Below are 15,815 nucleotides of genomic sequence, written 5' to 3'. Positions count from 1 at the left end.
TTTGTTGACCAGATTTGACTAGTTATTTTCAGACTGCTGCATTATCTTGTTGTTGGAGGCCGAGTTGACCAATGTTGCCCAAGCTATTTTGGAGGTCAATTTCAGCCCTGTTGACCAGCATTGACTTATGGTTAAGGTTTCCGTTTATGTTGTTTTGACTGATTAAATTGGGCAAGTGAATATTGTAAATTGTACTCTCTCTCTCTGCTGAACTTTTGAAGAATTCTAAGAATAATTGATCAAGGGTTTCCCCACATTGGGGTTTGTCCCTGGCTAGTGCCATATCTTGTGTCCTCTTATGTTGGCTTGTCTTCTACTATTGTTGTTTATGTTCTATCTGCATTTTACTATCATGATGATGTGATGTTGAACTGGGTATTGATATTGAGCTAATAAAGAAATTGAAGTAAAATTGCTCTGAGCATAGAACATACCATTGTTATCATAAAATTAACACAAACTCCCCTCAATTCTCAAAAGATAAGTACCTTATATCTCTCTTCTTTGATTATTATTGTTTTGCTATTAGTTATCAGTTAAGCCTTGTTTCAGCTTCAGAGGAAGTTGAGCTCTGAGTTTAAATTGGAGAATTTAGATGTGTAATGCATTACCTCCTTGATCAAAGGAAGTATACTTTCAAGGTCCTTCGATGTGTGGACCATTACAGCGAATATGTTATAGTGAATGGAAAGCAACAATGGCAGATGGAGCAACTTGTAATGGATCTAGTTAGTTTTATGGTTAAGCCTAGGTATTTTGCTCAACATGTGTTGAATTATGGATTGAGATGATGAAGTACAGTTGTAGGAATATATATAGATTCTGATTGGGCGGAGAGTGCATAAGAGCACATGAGGGTGATGATTCAGCTTGGACCTGCTATGATGAATAGGAAGTTGATAACATTACTAAAAGTTGAGTATATTGCAGTTTGATTGGCAATATGGCTTTAGAAACTCTTACAGGATTGTTTGATCAGGTGTAGGTGATGACCATAATTACGGGTTGAAGCACATTGAGATCTCTATTTGTGGCATAATACAGAAGGGAGCAATGAGGCTCCAGTACATCTCTAAAGATGAGCAAATAGCTAACATTCTCACTAAGCCTCTGTCCAAAGCAAAGTTTGTATATTTCAAGGACAAGTTTGGAGTTGTTGAGAATGCCTCCCTCAATGAGAAGGAGTGTCGATAATTTATGTATCAAGGACAATCATTCTCCTTGGGTCAAGTATGTTGACCAAGATTAGGGAGAATGGTCCAAAGTGTATAGACTCTAGAGGCCCCGAATTACTCAATTGTAGGATTGAGTGGGTGCCTTCAGCATTAGGCTAAGAATTACTCTTCAAATAGGTTGAGTGAGCACGTCTAGCATCAGGCCTAGAATTACTCAAGTGAGTGGGGCCTTTGGGATTGAGACAACAATTACTCAAATGAATTGAGTGTGTCCCTAGGGTTTCACCATGGGTCAAAGATGTTGACCAGGATTATGGTGACCCTGACTAGTCTATATACTGTGGATCAGAGATGTTGACAAGAATTATGGTAACTAGTACCATGGGTCAAAGATGTTGACCAGAATTATGGTGACTAGTGATGTACCATGGGTCAAAGATGTTGATCAAAATTATGGTGGCTAGTGATGTATCATGGGTCATAAATGTTGATTAGAATTATGGTGACTAGTTGATGCTATTGATTTACCACGGCAAAGAGTTGTTGACTAGGATTATGGTAATCAAATGATGTTAATGCTGATGATAAATGATGAGTTGTTTTAACCTTTTCTTAGAGAAATTTTTAATAAGAGAACATCTAGATAGTCATTATGAATACCTCCCTAGCTAAGAGGGAGTGTTGAATTTTATAGCTATGGTCGATCTTCATAATTAATATTTTAGCCCTCCAAATATATGTAATAATAAATATAAGACATGTTCTTCAAAGAGAAAAAAATAATAATTTAAATTTTGACTTTTTGGCTCCAAGATGATCAAGTCAACCCTCCATCAAGTCAAGTCGGCCCAGCTTGTAGAGGCACCAATTAGTTCTCCCAAAACACTATATATACATCACTCGTCGTCCTCCACAAGACACAATTTGAATCATCACGTATCTTCTGCTCATTTCATGTGAAGGAGACAAAGACAAGAAGGCCGAAATTAGCAGTTGAACGAGTTCTCTCTCTCTTGTTTGACCTCGCATGTGTGGAGTTTCTCTCTTATACTGACCTCGCACATGTGGAGACGAGGCTGAATTTCTAGGCACTTTTTCTAGGTAGACTTCTAGGCAAGTAGACCGAGTTTTACTAGGTACAGAAGGAGGTCGAATTTCGGCCTAAGCAGATCAGACAGGGCCGAGTTACTTGAATAGCAGTTTGACTGGATAAGAAGACAGTTTGACCAGGTTTGACCAGTCAATTTGACTAGAAGAATTAGCATATCTTGTTGAACTGAATAATTTCTCTAACGAAAAGGTTGTTGGGTTTTTCCCCCAAGTGGGTTTTCCCAAGGTAAATCTTGTGTTGTCTTTGTGCATCATTGTCTCATTGTGATCTCTATTGTCCTACTACTTTTTATGGTTGAATTTATGAAGTATAATTGCTTAATGATTAACTGGAAGTGCTAAAGAATATATATATATATATATATATATCATTGGAAGTAATTATTAGTTTCAGAAATTAGTGCTTGTATCTATTGCACTTGAAAAATCAACAATATGAAGTTAAACTACAGAGACGTTGATCCTCCAACACAATAAGGACAGCCAGATATGGAATCTGTGGAGACTCAAACAAGGAAGGAGCAATATTATGTTTTTTGTTATTTTGGGCCATTGCTCCAATAATATAGCAAGTTGAAGGTCTCTTAATAGGAATGAGGAATAAGGTTGAGAATAATTAAGTAATTCAAGGTTTGGTTGAGGGCCAACCTATCAAGAAGTTTGGAAAACAAGGCTCTCAGTACTAGAACAGAGGAAACAAATAAGCCAATAGAGCACTTTGAAGCGGTCTACTACATACACACTAATATATCAGCTAACAAGGCAGCATACCAACTAATCAATGTGGTCTGCCAAATAGTGACTCGGAACTGCAACATGGTCAATTTGAGTTGGTCAACTTCGAGGATGAGAAGTGGAACAATTTAATTAAATTCATTAACAAAGATGAAAGAAATATAGAAAAAAATGGAAATGAGGGAGACAGAACATTGATGGCAAGTAATCATGAAGACACGAGCCACAAAAGAAAAGAGAACCAAGTACAGTGATATGGGTCCAAAATTAGAGGCAGTAGAGCAACTGATAAGAGATTAGATGATTTTGTTCATACCCATAGGTGACCAAAATAAAAGGTGTATGTCAATGGGAGAGAATAAGGATGCCTTGAAGGACAAATTAGAATCCATGAGAGTAAAGATGCACCATGGTCCGTGTTCTACTCGCAGATTAGGACTTGCACCTCAAAATGGAGATTTTGAGGAGAACAGTTAAAGAAAATTGAGAATTGGCTTCAAACTAGATTTTAGAGGTAAATTCAAGTGCGAGAAACAAAACCTTGCTTCTCAGTAATCATCTTCAACGAATAGCAACAAAACAGTGACTAGATGGCTTCTGTATTTGACAAATACAAGGAGACATTCGCAATCTGAAGTTGAACCTCCTTACAATGAAGGTATCGCAAAACAAAGGCAACAGTGCACAGATAGGAACAAGGTATACACTAAGTCACCAGGTTCGGCGAATTTAATCCTTGGGATTCGAAATTCGCCGAACCTCAAGCAAATTCGAACAGTTTGATTTTGTTTGTCGAACATGAACGTCAAATCCAAACGGTGAACTCAACTCGAACTCGAAAAAATAAATAAATAAATAGACAACAAACAAACAAAAAATCGACTTAAAATTCGTTTATGTTCACTTTGATTCAGTCTAAAAAAATCGAATTCGGGAACTTAGGGTTAGGATGGCCGTCGTTTTTATAAATTTTAACAATTAAAAACAAAATATATATATATATATATACATATATATATATATATATATATCAGCACCCAACCGCCATTTATGTTTTGTTGCAGCCCACCGGGTGCCTTTTGTTTATGTTTTGCCCGCGGCCCATTCACAAATCACAGACACCAGTGACCCAACTCCCTACACTACGTCGTCGGCCCATCAATCGTGCACCCAAGTTCCAACTCCCTACGCTACGTTGTGCCTGTCTCCTCCCGCGACGTCGACCACTGTCTAGTCTCCAGTCTCCCGCCCGACCGGCGACATTGTGTAAGCCAAGCCTCGGCCCTCAAACTCACTCTCTTGCTCGTTGTCGCTACCCTCACTCAATCGCTCATCGATCAACTGATCACTCTACAAATTGCCTCTTGCTGGTTGCTCTGCCTCTCGCTTGGCACAGTGGATTGTGGAACCTTCAGGCTTCAACCAGCTAGACTCCTGCTCAAGCCTTAGCGTGACAGCAAGCCGCAGCCCCCAGCATGACAGCAAGCCGCAACTCTGCTGCTTCTTGGTTCTCGGCGTCAGAGCGTCACAGCGAACCGCAGCCCGCAGATAGTCTTCCTCCACACAGTGACACAGTCACGGACTCAAGAGCCAACTCCGACCTAGACAAGGGATGACACTGAGCAATCCAGTTAGTCAAAATGCACATTTTTTTATTAATTAAAACTTAATATATACAATTTAGTAGCTAAAATTTAGGTTTTTTTTAATATAGTGCCTGGAGCCTGAGAGATCCAAACTGTTTAAATTTATTTTAGAAACTATAGTTTCATTCTGCAAAAAAATATAAAACTAATTAAAATGTACAAAAAAAAAAACTACAGATATTTCAGGCTTCACCTCAGTGTTCAACAATTAGAACCTTCAAATTTCAACAGCACCCCCAAAATCAACTACTGTAGCTTGGAATTTTGTCAAAAAAGAGGGGAAAAAACTTTTGTGTCAGCTGTGTGGACATAAATTCACTAGCTCTTTAACTAGAGCAGTGGATCACCTTCTCAGTATTAGCAATGGAAATGGAGGTGGTGTTGAAGGTTGCACTAAGATCTCTGATGAACAAAAAACCACAGTGGAGAAAGACCATTTCACTTCAAAGATGGAAAAGGAGAAAAGGGAAAATAAGAGGCAGCGAATTGAGAGGAAGATTGCCATGTCTTCCTCAAACACCATTAATTCAATCTCAACCATTGGTGGATCAAGTTCTACTCAACTAAAAATAGGTGGAACCAAAACATTAAATCAATTTTGGAAACATGTGGAGAGACAAGAAGTTGATGATGTTGTTGCAGAATTCTTTTATGCATGTGCAATTCGCTTTAATGTGGCGAGAAGTCCATATTTTAAAAATGTAATTAAAAAGGCCATTGGTTTTGGGAAGGGCTATGTTCCTCCCGAATCTGAAGCTTTAAGGACAACTTTGCTAAAGAAAACAAGAGACAGAGTGACAGAAAAGTTGGTTCAGATTAAAGAGTCTTGGAAGCATACAGGATGCACAATTTTGAGTGACGGTTGGTCAGATTTGTGTCATCGCCCATTGATCAATGTGCTTGTTTATAGTCATCAAGGGGTACTTTTCTTAAAGGCAGTAAATGCAATGGATCGAGTGAAGACATCAGAATTTATTTTTGGAATTTTGGATGAAACAATTCAAGAGGTTGGGGAGAAAAATGTGGTCCATGTTATTACAGATAATGCATCAAATTGTGTTGGTGCAGGGAAGCTGATTATGGAAAAGTATAATCACATTTATTGGACCCCTTGTGCAGCTCACTGCTTGGATTTAATGTTGCATGATTTAGCCAAATTTCCTTGGGTCAATGAGACAATCCGAGGAGCCAAAACAATTGCAAACTTCATCATCAACCATCGCCTCACTTTGAGCATATATAGTACGAATGCATCAAAAGAGTTGTTGAGGCCTTGTGATACAAGGTTTGCCACTTTTTATATTACTCTGAAAAGAGTTGTTGAGGAAAAAGCAAGCCTAAGAGCTAAGTTTCTGCAATATTGAGTGGGAGAGATCTACCCTTTCAAAAGAAACTAAGGGGAAAAATGTTGAACAAATAATGCTCAATAATGGCTTTTGGGAAAATGCAAACAAGGTTTTAAAAATATGTGGCCCAATTGTTAATGTGCTCCACATGGTTGATGGTGACAAACCTTGTATGGGTTTTGTTTATGAAGGCATTGATTGTTGCAAAGAGGCATTGCAAGTTCTTTTAATAATGTGGAAGTTGATTACCAGGAGATATGGAATTTAATTGATCAAAGATGGAAGATGATGCATGGTCCATTACATGCAGCAACATGCTATTTGGACCCTAGATTGTTTGGGTTACCAAGATATAGGGATGAAGAAGTCATGAATGGACTTATCCAGACTATTGAGAAGCTAAATCCAGATCCAACAATTGCAGGTTTGGTTAGATGTCAGTTGAGGGCATACAGGTTAGAAGAAGGGTTATTTGGAACACAATCAACAAAGTATGATAGGAGCATAAGTGATCCAACAGTATGGTGGGAATTTTATGGATCAGGGGCACCAGAATTGCAAAATTTTGCAATTCGTATCTTAAGCCAAGGATCAAGTGCATCAGCATGTGAAAGGAATTGGAGTTCCTTTGACCACATTCATTCCAAGAAAAGAAATAGATTGTTATCTGGAAGATTAGAAGATCTTGTTTATGTTCGTAGTAACTTGCAGTTGGCTTTGAAAAATGTGGCTAAAGAGTCGTCCAATTCCTCTACTCCGTGGACCAATCCTGTTCCAAACGCATCAAGAGATGAAGCTGATTTTTACATTGATAGTGACATTGCAGGGAATTGAGGGATGATTATGATGTTGAAGCATCTAGCGGATTCACAGCTCCTACTGCTCTTGATGATATAAAACTTTTTGATATAACAAGTGGGCCACAGGAACATCAAGAATAAAACTTGTGTTTCCATTTTAGACTTCTAGTTTACTTTTTGCATGAACAATTTTCTAAAACTTTCAGGCTACTTTAAACTTTTGAGTTTATATATTTTGAATATTTTTTTATCATATTGTTTTTCAATATATGAAATCTGATATGGCCCATGGTTTTGTTGAATTTGGTATGGGTGCCAATGTCTATGATGAATTTCTCACCTTGTTTACGATGTATGGAAGTTGGTTCTTTATTGGCACTCGCTTTCATGGTTTATAAAATTATATGTGGAAATGATTTAAATGTTTGAGCAATAATCCTATGTGTTTGCAATGTGTTAAAATTGGCAACTAGGGCCAAACTCCATGTGAGTCATCTTATTAATGGAAGCTGATATTTTTCTTGGAACCCTCTCATCGAGAGGTGTAGGATTGATCTAAAGATCATCCGATTCCAATAAGTATTCATGGAGATATGAATTTATTTGTGTTATGTGACAATTCGTCAAGGTCGGCTAGCAACCAAATAAGCCCCACTTGTGCTCAAAGTTTTAGTATAAATAGAGGTGGCCTTCAAGTCATTTCAACACACTTGGGATCTCTTCCTTTCTACTTGTCTTTGGGTTTTAGTAGGAGAAGAGATCCTAAGGGATAACGCTGCACTAATTCAGAGAGCAGAAGCCGAAACTGCCGGGAAAAGCCGGAACTGCTGAGAAAAGTCGGAATTGCCGAAACTGTCGAGAACTGCTGAAACTGTCGGGAAAAGTCGGAACTGCCAAAACTGCCGAAAAAAGCTGGAATTGCCGAGAAAAGCCGAAACTGTCGAAAAAAATCGGAACTGCCAAGAATAGCCGAAATTTCTGGAACTGTCAGGAACTACCGGAACTACTGGGAATTGCCGGAACTGCCAGGAATAGACAAAATTGCCGAAACTGTGAACTGCCGAGAATAGCCGGAACTGTCGGGAACAGCGGAAACTGCCGGAACTGCCGAGAAAGTTGATGCAGAGGGCAGAAGCCGAAACTGTCGGGAACTGCCGAACTAGCATGCAACAGCAAGCATGCAAAGGACAACAAGCATGCTAGGGACAACAAGCAAGCAAGATGCAACCAGCACATAGGTCAGTATGGCAACATGGTGCAGCAATGGCACATAATGTAGTACAGTGATGGGTACAGTCATGATTAATGAAGCATGATGAGATGCAACATAGTGATGATGGGTGCAGCATGGTGCAGCACGGTGAGGTGCAGCATGATGACGAAATGCAGCACAACGATAGGTGAAGGAGTCACCTTGGAGAATCAGTTGAAGCAACATGTCTTCAACTGATCTCATGTATCATCTTCTTAGAGATGATCTATGCTCTTATCTAGATAAGTCAAAGTGTTGACTTTCGTTGTAAACGTACTATCTCTCTCTCTCTCTTTGCTGAATTATTGAAGAACATATAAGAAGAATTGATCAAGGGTTCCCCACATTGGGGTTTGTCCCTGACTAGCGCCACATCTTGTGTCCTCGTCTCGGCTTGTCTTCTACGATTTATGTTTATGTTCTATCTGCAGTTTACTTTAATGCTGATGTGATTGCTAATCTGGAAAAGATATTGAGCTAACTGTGAAAATTGAAATAAATTGCTCTAAGCATAGAACATACCTAAAATTAACATGGTATCAGAGCTGAGGTGAAGACAATGCCCAAGCAAGAGTGAAAGAGCAATCACCGAAGACAATTGGGAAAGGACAAAAGGATCAGTGGATTCCTCATCCCTCTTCAAATTCACCGAGGGTGAAGTCGAAGCAGAGAATATTATCAAAATAGCGCAGCAAAAGTTTCTGATGGCCTACCTAAAGATCACTTCATTGGGAAGTCCGGATCTAAGGGTGGAAGGAAAGGCAAATGCCTTGGTTGCAATAAGTTTGGCCATTATGCGAAGGAGTGTCCGAATGGCAGAGACACATCTCTTGATGAAGATAACAATCATTCCAAGGACATCTTCAATGATTAAAGGAAAACAGGTAATGCAGGTCATCAAGGAAATGGCCGACTCTTCAAAGAAGGCAAAGAACCCCAGGTATGAAGAATCAAATGTTGTTTTTGATAAGATAAAGAAGTGTTATCTTGTAGTGCACTTCATCGGATAGAAGGCTGCACTCTCTAATTTGGTAGAGATGGAAACAATCGTGGGATTATACTTGGAGCCGATGCCACCTATCCCGGAAAGGGTGTAGGATATGTTACCCCTCAACTGAATGAGGGTAACTCGATTCATTTACATAATCTCTTTTATGTACCTAATCGCAAGAAGGACCTGGTGTCCATTTCAGCAATCGAAGTCAAAGGTTACGAGGTGGCACTCATCGATGGAAAGGTACATGTTTGAAAATAGAATTTTCAAAGATGTTTTTGAGTTCAGGGTTGTATCAAGTTGCAGGAAGTCCACTGGGGACCATGTCCATTGACACATAGCACCGGAGGTCTGTGAGTCAGATGGTGACAGGGATGCCTGAATTCAAAAAGAGCATGAAAGTACATGTCTGAGATGTACCGAAGGAAAATCTTACAAGGGGACCATTCCCCTCATGTAGCAGGTCCACAGGTTTGGAACAACCCGAGGGGTTTGAGATTGATGATCAGGAATCTCACGTATGCAGGTGGAAGAAAGCCCTCTATGGCTTGAAGCAAAACTCCCCAGGCGTAGTATGAGAGGATTGATAGTTGTCAGATGAAGCTGAGATTCACTAAGAGTGAAGTCGATCCAAACCATTGTTTGAAGGTTGTGGATGATAGACCTCTCATACCAACACCTTATGAGGATGACCTATTTCTGACAAGTGCAAACCCTCTCATTTGCAGAAGTAAGAGGGATTTGGATTCCAGATGTGGAATGATAAACTGCAAGCCTATGACTACCTCGAGGATCTTAACTTTCAGAAGTTATATGGTAGTGATGTCAGACCAAATTTGGGAAATGCCTCTGAGTTTGATAAACTCATTCGCGTTGATGTTCTTGGTGAACTTCCATCCGGATATATGTTTTGCAGTTAGCATGGTGTGCTCATATTTGGTTAAGCCTCACTGGATTGGTGCCAAGAATCTTCTGAGATAACTTCAGGGCACAATCTCTCATGGATTGAGATACAATGCCGAAAATATGAAACTGCATGATTATTCGAATGCTGATTGGGCAGGCAATGTGGAGGATCACTAGAGCACTTCTCAGTGCTAGTTCTCTTTGGATTCTGCTTCGATATCATGGATGAGCAGGAATCAGAAGTCAGTTGTTATAAGCACCGCTAAGACCGAATACATAGCTACGAGTATGATCTCGTGTGAAGCTGCATGGTTGCAAAAGCTCTTAAGTGAGATGTTTGTACAGATGATGAATACCACTGTGATTCTCTGTGACAACCAGAGGGGGGATTCGATTATTGAGGAATCTCGTATTCGATGATTGCTCCAACAGATAGACATCATATACTATCTTATCTGGGATATGGTAAGTCGATGAGCGAGAAGGCCCATCGCATTGAGACTGGTGTACAAGTCGCAGACATTTTGTCAAAGCCGCAAGGAAAGGTCAAATCTGTGACTTTCCCGAACGACTTGGAGTCGTTGAGGGACCTTCTTATAAGGGTCCTGCATGTTGCATGCATTGAGCTCTGGGAGCTCTGGGGGTTGGGGTTACTTACTCGAGCAACATACGACCTCAGGGCGACTCATCCTCCCCTGGTGGTGCGCTATGTACAAGATGACAGGTTCAACCTTCCCCTGTGATCTAACATGGCAACTGTGGAACAGGATGATTAGTTCTCCTGTGGGCCGGGATGATTAGTTCTCCCATGGCAACTGTGGAACAGGATGATTAGTTCTCCTGTGGGTCGGGATGATTAGTTCTCCCGTGGAAACTATGGAACAGGATGATTAGTTCTCCTGTGGGCCGGGATGATTAGTTCTCCCGTGGCAACTGTGGAACAAGATGATTAGTTCTCCTATGGGCTGGGATGATTAGTTCTCCCATGGCAACTGTGAAATAGGATGATTAGTTCTCCTGTGGGTCGGGATGATTAGTTCTCCCATGGCGACTGTGGGGCAGGATGATTCGTTCTCCTGTGGACAGGATGATTAGTTCTCTTGTCGAGGCATCCTACCCATGTAGTCTGGAACTCATGGAAAGTACCTCTCATTTGATCAATGAGCAGGGAAATGGAGTTAGGGACCATAGTAGTACTATCGATGGACGCATCGATGTATCTACTGTACTCCCTATGCTAGGATGACCTCCATTGATCTGGGATCAATGAAACTGATGTGGGATCAGTATGAGTGGTTTGAGACACTCTCTTGGGATATTGATCTGGGATCAATAAAACTAACTTCGGACTAGTAAGAGTGATGTGACACACTCTCTTTAGATGAAACTGACTTCAGGTCAGTAGAGAATGGTATGAGACATTCTCGATCACTTCTTCTTCTTCATGGATCAACAAAGCAAAGCAGAGCTCAGCAGAGCAGAGTAGTGCAGGGCACTGATGGCAGAGATAGTACAGTCGGACATATGGATCAGCGGATGGAGTTCTCCCTAGTTGAGAGGGAGTGTTAAAATTGGCAACTAGGGCCAAAATCCATGTGGTTCATCTTATTAATGGAAGCTGATATTTTTCTTGGATCCCTCTCATCGAGAGTTGTAGGATTGATCTAAAGATCATCCGATTTCGATAAGTATTCATGGAGATAAGAATTTATTTGTGTTATGGGACAATTCGTCAAAGTCAGCGAGCAACCAAATAAACCCCACTTGTGCTCAACGTTTTAGTATAAATAGAGGTGGCCTTCAAGTCATTTCAACACACTTGGGATCTCTTCCTCTCTACTTGTCTTTAGGTTTTAGTAGGAGGAGAGATCCTAAGGGATAACACCGCCCTAATCCACAGGCCAGAAGCTGGAACTGCCGGAACTGCTGGGAAAAGCCGAAACTACCGAGAAAAGCCGGAACTGTCGGGAATAGCCGGAATTGTCGAAACTGCCGAGAACTACCGGAACTGCCGGGAAAAGTCGAAACTGTCGAAAAAAGTTGGAATTGCCGAAACTGCCGGGAAAAGCCGGAACTGCTAGAACTGCCGAGAATAGCCGAAATTGACGGAACCACTGGGAATAGCCGAAATCACCGGAACTGTGAACTACCGGGAATAGCCGGAACTGTCGGGAAAGTTGATGCAGAGGGCAGAAGCTGGAACTGCCGGGAACTGCCGAACTAGCATGCAAAGGACAACAAGCAAGCAAGATGCAGCCGCACATAGGTCAGTATGGCAACATGGTGCAGCAATGGCACATAATGCAGTACTGTGATGGGTACAGTGGTGATTAATGAAGCATGATGAGATGCAGCATAGTGATGATGGGTGCAGCATGGTGCAACACAGTGAGGTGCAACATGATGACAAAATGCAGCACAACGATAGGTGAAGGAGTCACCTTGGAGAATCAGTTGAAGCAGCATGTCTTCAACTGATCTCATGTATCATCTTCTTAGAGATGATCTATGCTCTTATCTAGATAAGTCAAAGTGTTGACTTCTGTTGTAAACGTACTATATATCTCTCTCTCTGCTGAACTACTGAAGAACATATAAGAAGAATTGACCAAGGGTTCCCCACATTGGGGTTTGTCCCTGGCTAGCGCCACATTTTGTGTCCTCTTGTCTTGGCTTGTCTTCTGCGATTTATGTTTATGTTCTATCCGCAATTTACTTTAATGCTGATGTGATTGCTAATCTGGAAAAGATATTGAGCTTGCTGTGAAAATTGAAATAAATATGCTCTATGCATAAAACATACCTAAAATTAAAACAATGTACATTATAAACTTTGAAATTTGACTTTAAATTGATTTTTTATATATATATACATTTTTTTTTCAAATTTCTATATGTTGAATTTTATGTCGAACTTTATTGGCAAAATTTTAGGTGCCAAACTTTATTCGAATTTCAAGGTCGCTGAACTCAAACACAAACACAAACGTGTTGACTTAGGGTATACACCACTCAGAACCCTGGGAACTCCAGTTTCATTCATAATCTTGATGTCCTCTGTTCTATCAGCTAGGAATCCAGCATGGGCAGCTGGTAGTTAGTAGAAATGAGTTCATAGGCAGTAATCTTTTCAATTTTGTTTTTCTCTGAATTTCTGGTTTTCTTGCTTCAACCAGTTGTAAAGGACGTTAAGATCTTATGGCTTTAGGTATTGAGAGACTCAGATATCTATGGTTTGATTCTGTCTATTTACTTGCCACCTTCCTCGATGGAGAGTTGTAGACAGTGATTTTCCGTCCAAAGAAAGATTGAAAAGGTAAGCCAGAAATATATCTTGATGAAGATTCATGGTGAAAGAGGACACTGTATAGACTGTTTGAAGCAATTGGTGGTAGGGAGATCCAAATCATATTTACAAGGGATGTGCATGATGTAAAGGAAGGGCAATGCAGAAAGGAAGATCACTCAGAGGCAAAGGTGGTTTTGCAGTAGGGAGTAGGAGGGAAAGAAGACAGCATCAAGCTGGACTCTGCACAGAGGCAGCAATAGATCACAGGTATAGCTATCTTATTTATTGCTTTCAGGTTTCATTTCTTAGTTTTCAAACTTCGGTGATTGCTTAGAGAAAATCCAGTTGAAGGACAAGCAAAAGAGGCACTGCAAAGATGAGATATGTTGGAAAGACGAGAGGAAATGCCAGCAGGATTGAGGAGAGACAAGGAAAATAAAACAGGCTCTAAACGTCGCACGGGAGTTTTACAAACATTGACGTATCAGGTGACGAATGAAGGCAAGGCAAGGCGATAGAGAAAGGGATTTTTGGGGAGAAGATCAATTGAATGAATAAAAGACCCTGGTATTGTCCATGCAATGAACTTATGAACAATATCTTCACTTTGACGTCTCAGATGAACCTCAAAATTTGAATGAAATACGTGATTGCAGAGTTTGGTATTTCAATCTAAAAGAAACTTGATAGTTTTCAAGAAGAGGTGATAGCCTTATTTGGGAAAACGGAGGAACCAAGAGGAAGAGAATAAAGGATTTGAGGACTCAGGAGACATCAGGAGGAACGCTGAGTTATCTCATGAGGGTTAAGGCGGCAATGTTAAAGCAATTCCACTCATTCAGCCAGTTTATCATCGGGGTTGGGTGGCGATTAGGGTGGAGCTAAGTGAAGTAAAGGTGGCTATTCTTAACAAATTGGCGAACCCGGAGACCAAGGAATCGGACACCAACTCCAACGAGATTGGAAGGTAAAAGATCCCGAGTCTGAACCTCGATCACAAAGATAGGAATCAAGCAGAAGACTTTGTCAAAGTCTATGTGTTTGGAAGCCCTCCTCGTGGGGTGTTTTGGTATTTTGTATGAGGATAGAATAGAATGTATACTAATCGACATAGATGATTAACAATTCAGAGTGTAGAAGCGATAACCGCTGAAAAAAATAGTAAAGGAGAAAAATATGTAATTTTTGTATAGCTTTGGGCGAAGGCCTCGTCACATAATCCTATGCATAAGCATGTTTTACAATACTAGAAGCGTAGAGAGTAGGATGAAATAAAACGGGAAATACCTTAGAAAAACAGGAAACCCACTGAGATTTGAGCAAGGTAAAAGCCTCGGGTTCCCAAGAAACCCCAATTTCGCCGTCTTTCCAATTTTCTGGCACTCTTAATGCAAACCGTAATAGGTTAAGGGCCTGTGCAGATTCTACCAATCGTCCCTGCTCCACAGTCATATTATGTTGTGCATTTTGTAACCTCTGGACGAATTGCGAAATCGTCTGAACTAAAGCCAAGGCCTCCTTCTTTTCATTTAAAGATTTGTTCAAATCCCTTGCCTGGGTTGCTAATTGGCAGAGATCCACGTCGATGTCAATTGGAAGGTGTATCCCCTTGCCATCGTCCGTAGAGGGCTTGTCAAGTCGTCGAAGAACAACATTTAAATTATCGGATATGTTTTCCACCTTTGAAGCGCCATCAGAAGCCCGCAATATGATGCTGGAAAAGTCTTGATAGTGCGATTTAACGTACTTGTGGACTCGATCTTTGATTTGGAGGGATCGAATGTGCAACCTGTCCTTCAGAAGGTGGAGATCGGGTGCCGACACTGGAGATGATTCATCCAACTCCGAGGCCGAGTTTGAGACTAACAGTTCTCGGATGTCCATATGTTCTTCTACGTCCGAATTCAGTAGATTGCCCTCACTTCCCGACGATGTGAGCAAATTTGAATCACATTTACGTTGGTGGAATCTGGCATATTACTTACTTGCGAGTCTGAATTTTCTAAAGAGTTAAAGCACCGAATAAAGTTACCAAATCGCAGAACACTCAGATGGCACCACCTTCCTCGTGACAAAATGCTATAAACATTGGCCTTAGTCTAACTAGGTCACAATTTCGCTCGGTAAACTATGGAAATTTGGGTTAGAAAATTTTGGAAATTTGGGTTAAGGATTTTAGGTGTCTCAAATTTTTGTTACGGTGTTGAATCTATTTCTATCATTAAAATGACAATTAAAACACTTTCGGTATTAAATTTTTGGAAAAAAAAAAAAAAAATTTACAAGATTTTTGGTAGAATTTCACTATCCATACAAAATTGTGGCTTCCATAAACAATGCCTAAACATAATGTACGCCCAACCTAGTGTTTATTGCTTCATATTTTCTTTTAAATTGATATGGTAAAAGTTAGCATTATGTGGAGGGCAAAGGTTTTTATTGCTCAATTAAGAACCAATTTGCATCAACTTCGATGTGAAACACGACGGTGGAAAAGGCCTAAAGAAAGCTTGGGAAGAACAGGTGTGTACATTTTGCATGTCTTGGGTAGTGGAATCGGAA

General features: G+C 40.4%; 1 protein-coding gene across 2 annotated transcripts in view; it reads right to left on the bottom strand.

The window, feature by feature from the left end:
- Positions 1-15,351, bottom strand: part of ATZW10 (centromere/kinetochore protein, putative (ZW10)) — a 286,264-nt gene extending 270,913 nt beyond the window's left edge. The window contains exon 1 of one of the 2 annotated variants that reach the window (XM_089450059.1): positions 14,541-15,351. In XM_089450059.1, the coding sequence (XP_089306185.1) occupies positions 14,541-15,137 (597 nt within the window). In that variant the 5' untranslated portion in view covers positions 15,138-15,351. The remainder of the gene's footprint in view (positions 1-14,540) is intronic. The other variant, XM_089450060.1, reaches the window with a different exon arrangement.
- Between the last annotated feature and the right edge of the window lie 464 nt (positions 15,352-15,815).

This window comes from Pinus tabuliformis, chromosome X, assembly GCF_031772625.1.
Source record: "Pinus tabuliformis cultivar Carrire ecotype Pingquan chromosome X, CPIR1, whole genome shotgun sequence".
Lineage (NCBI taxonomy): Eukaryota > Viridiplantae > Streptophyta > Pinopsida > Pinales > Pinaceae > Pinus > Pinus tabuliformis.
Note: the sequence above shows the minus strand (reverse complement) of the source record. Positions and strands in the feature narration are given on the sequence as shown.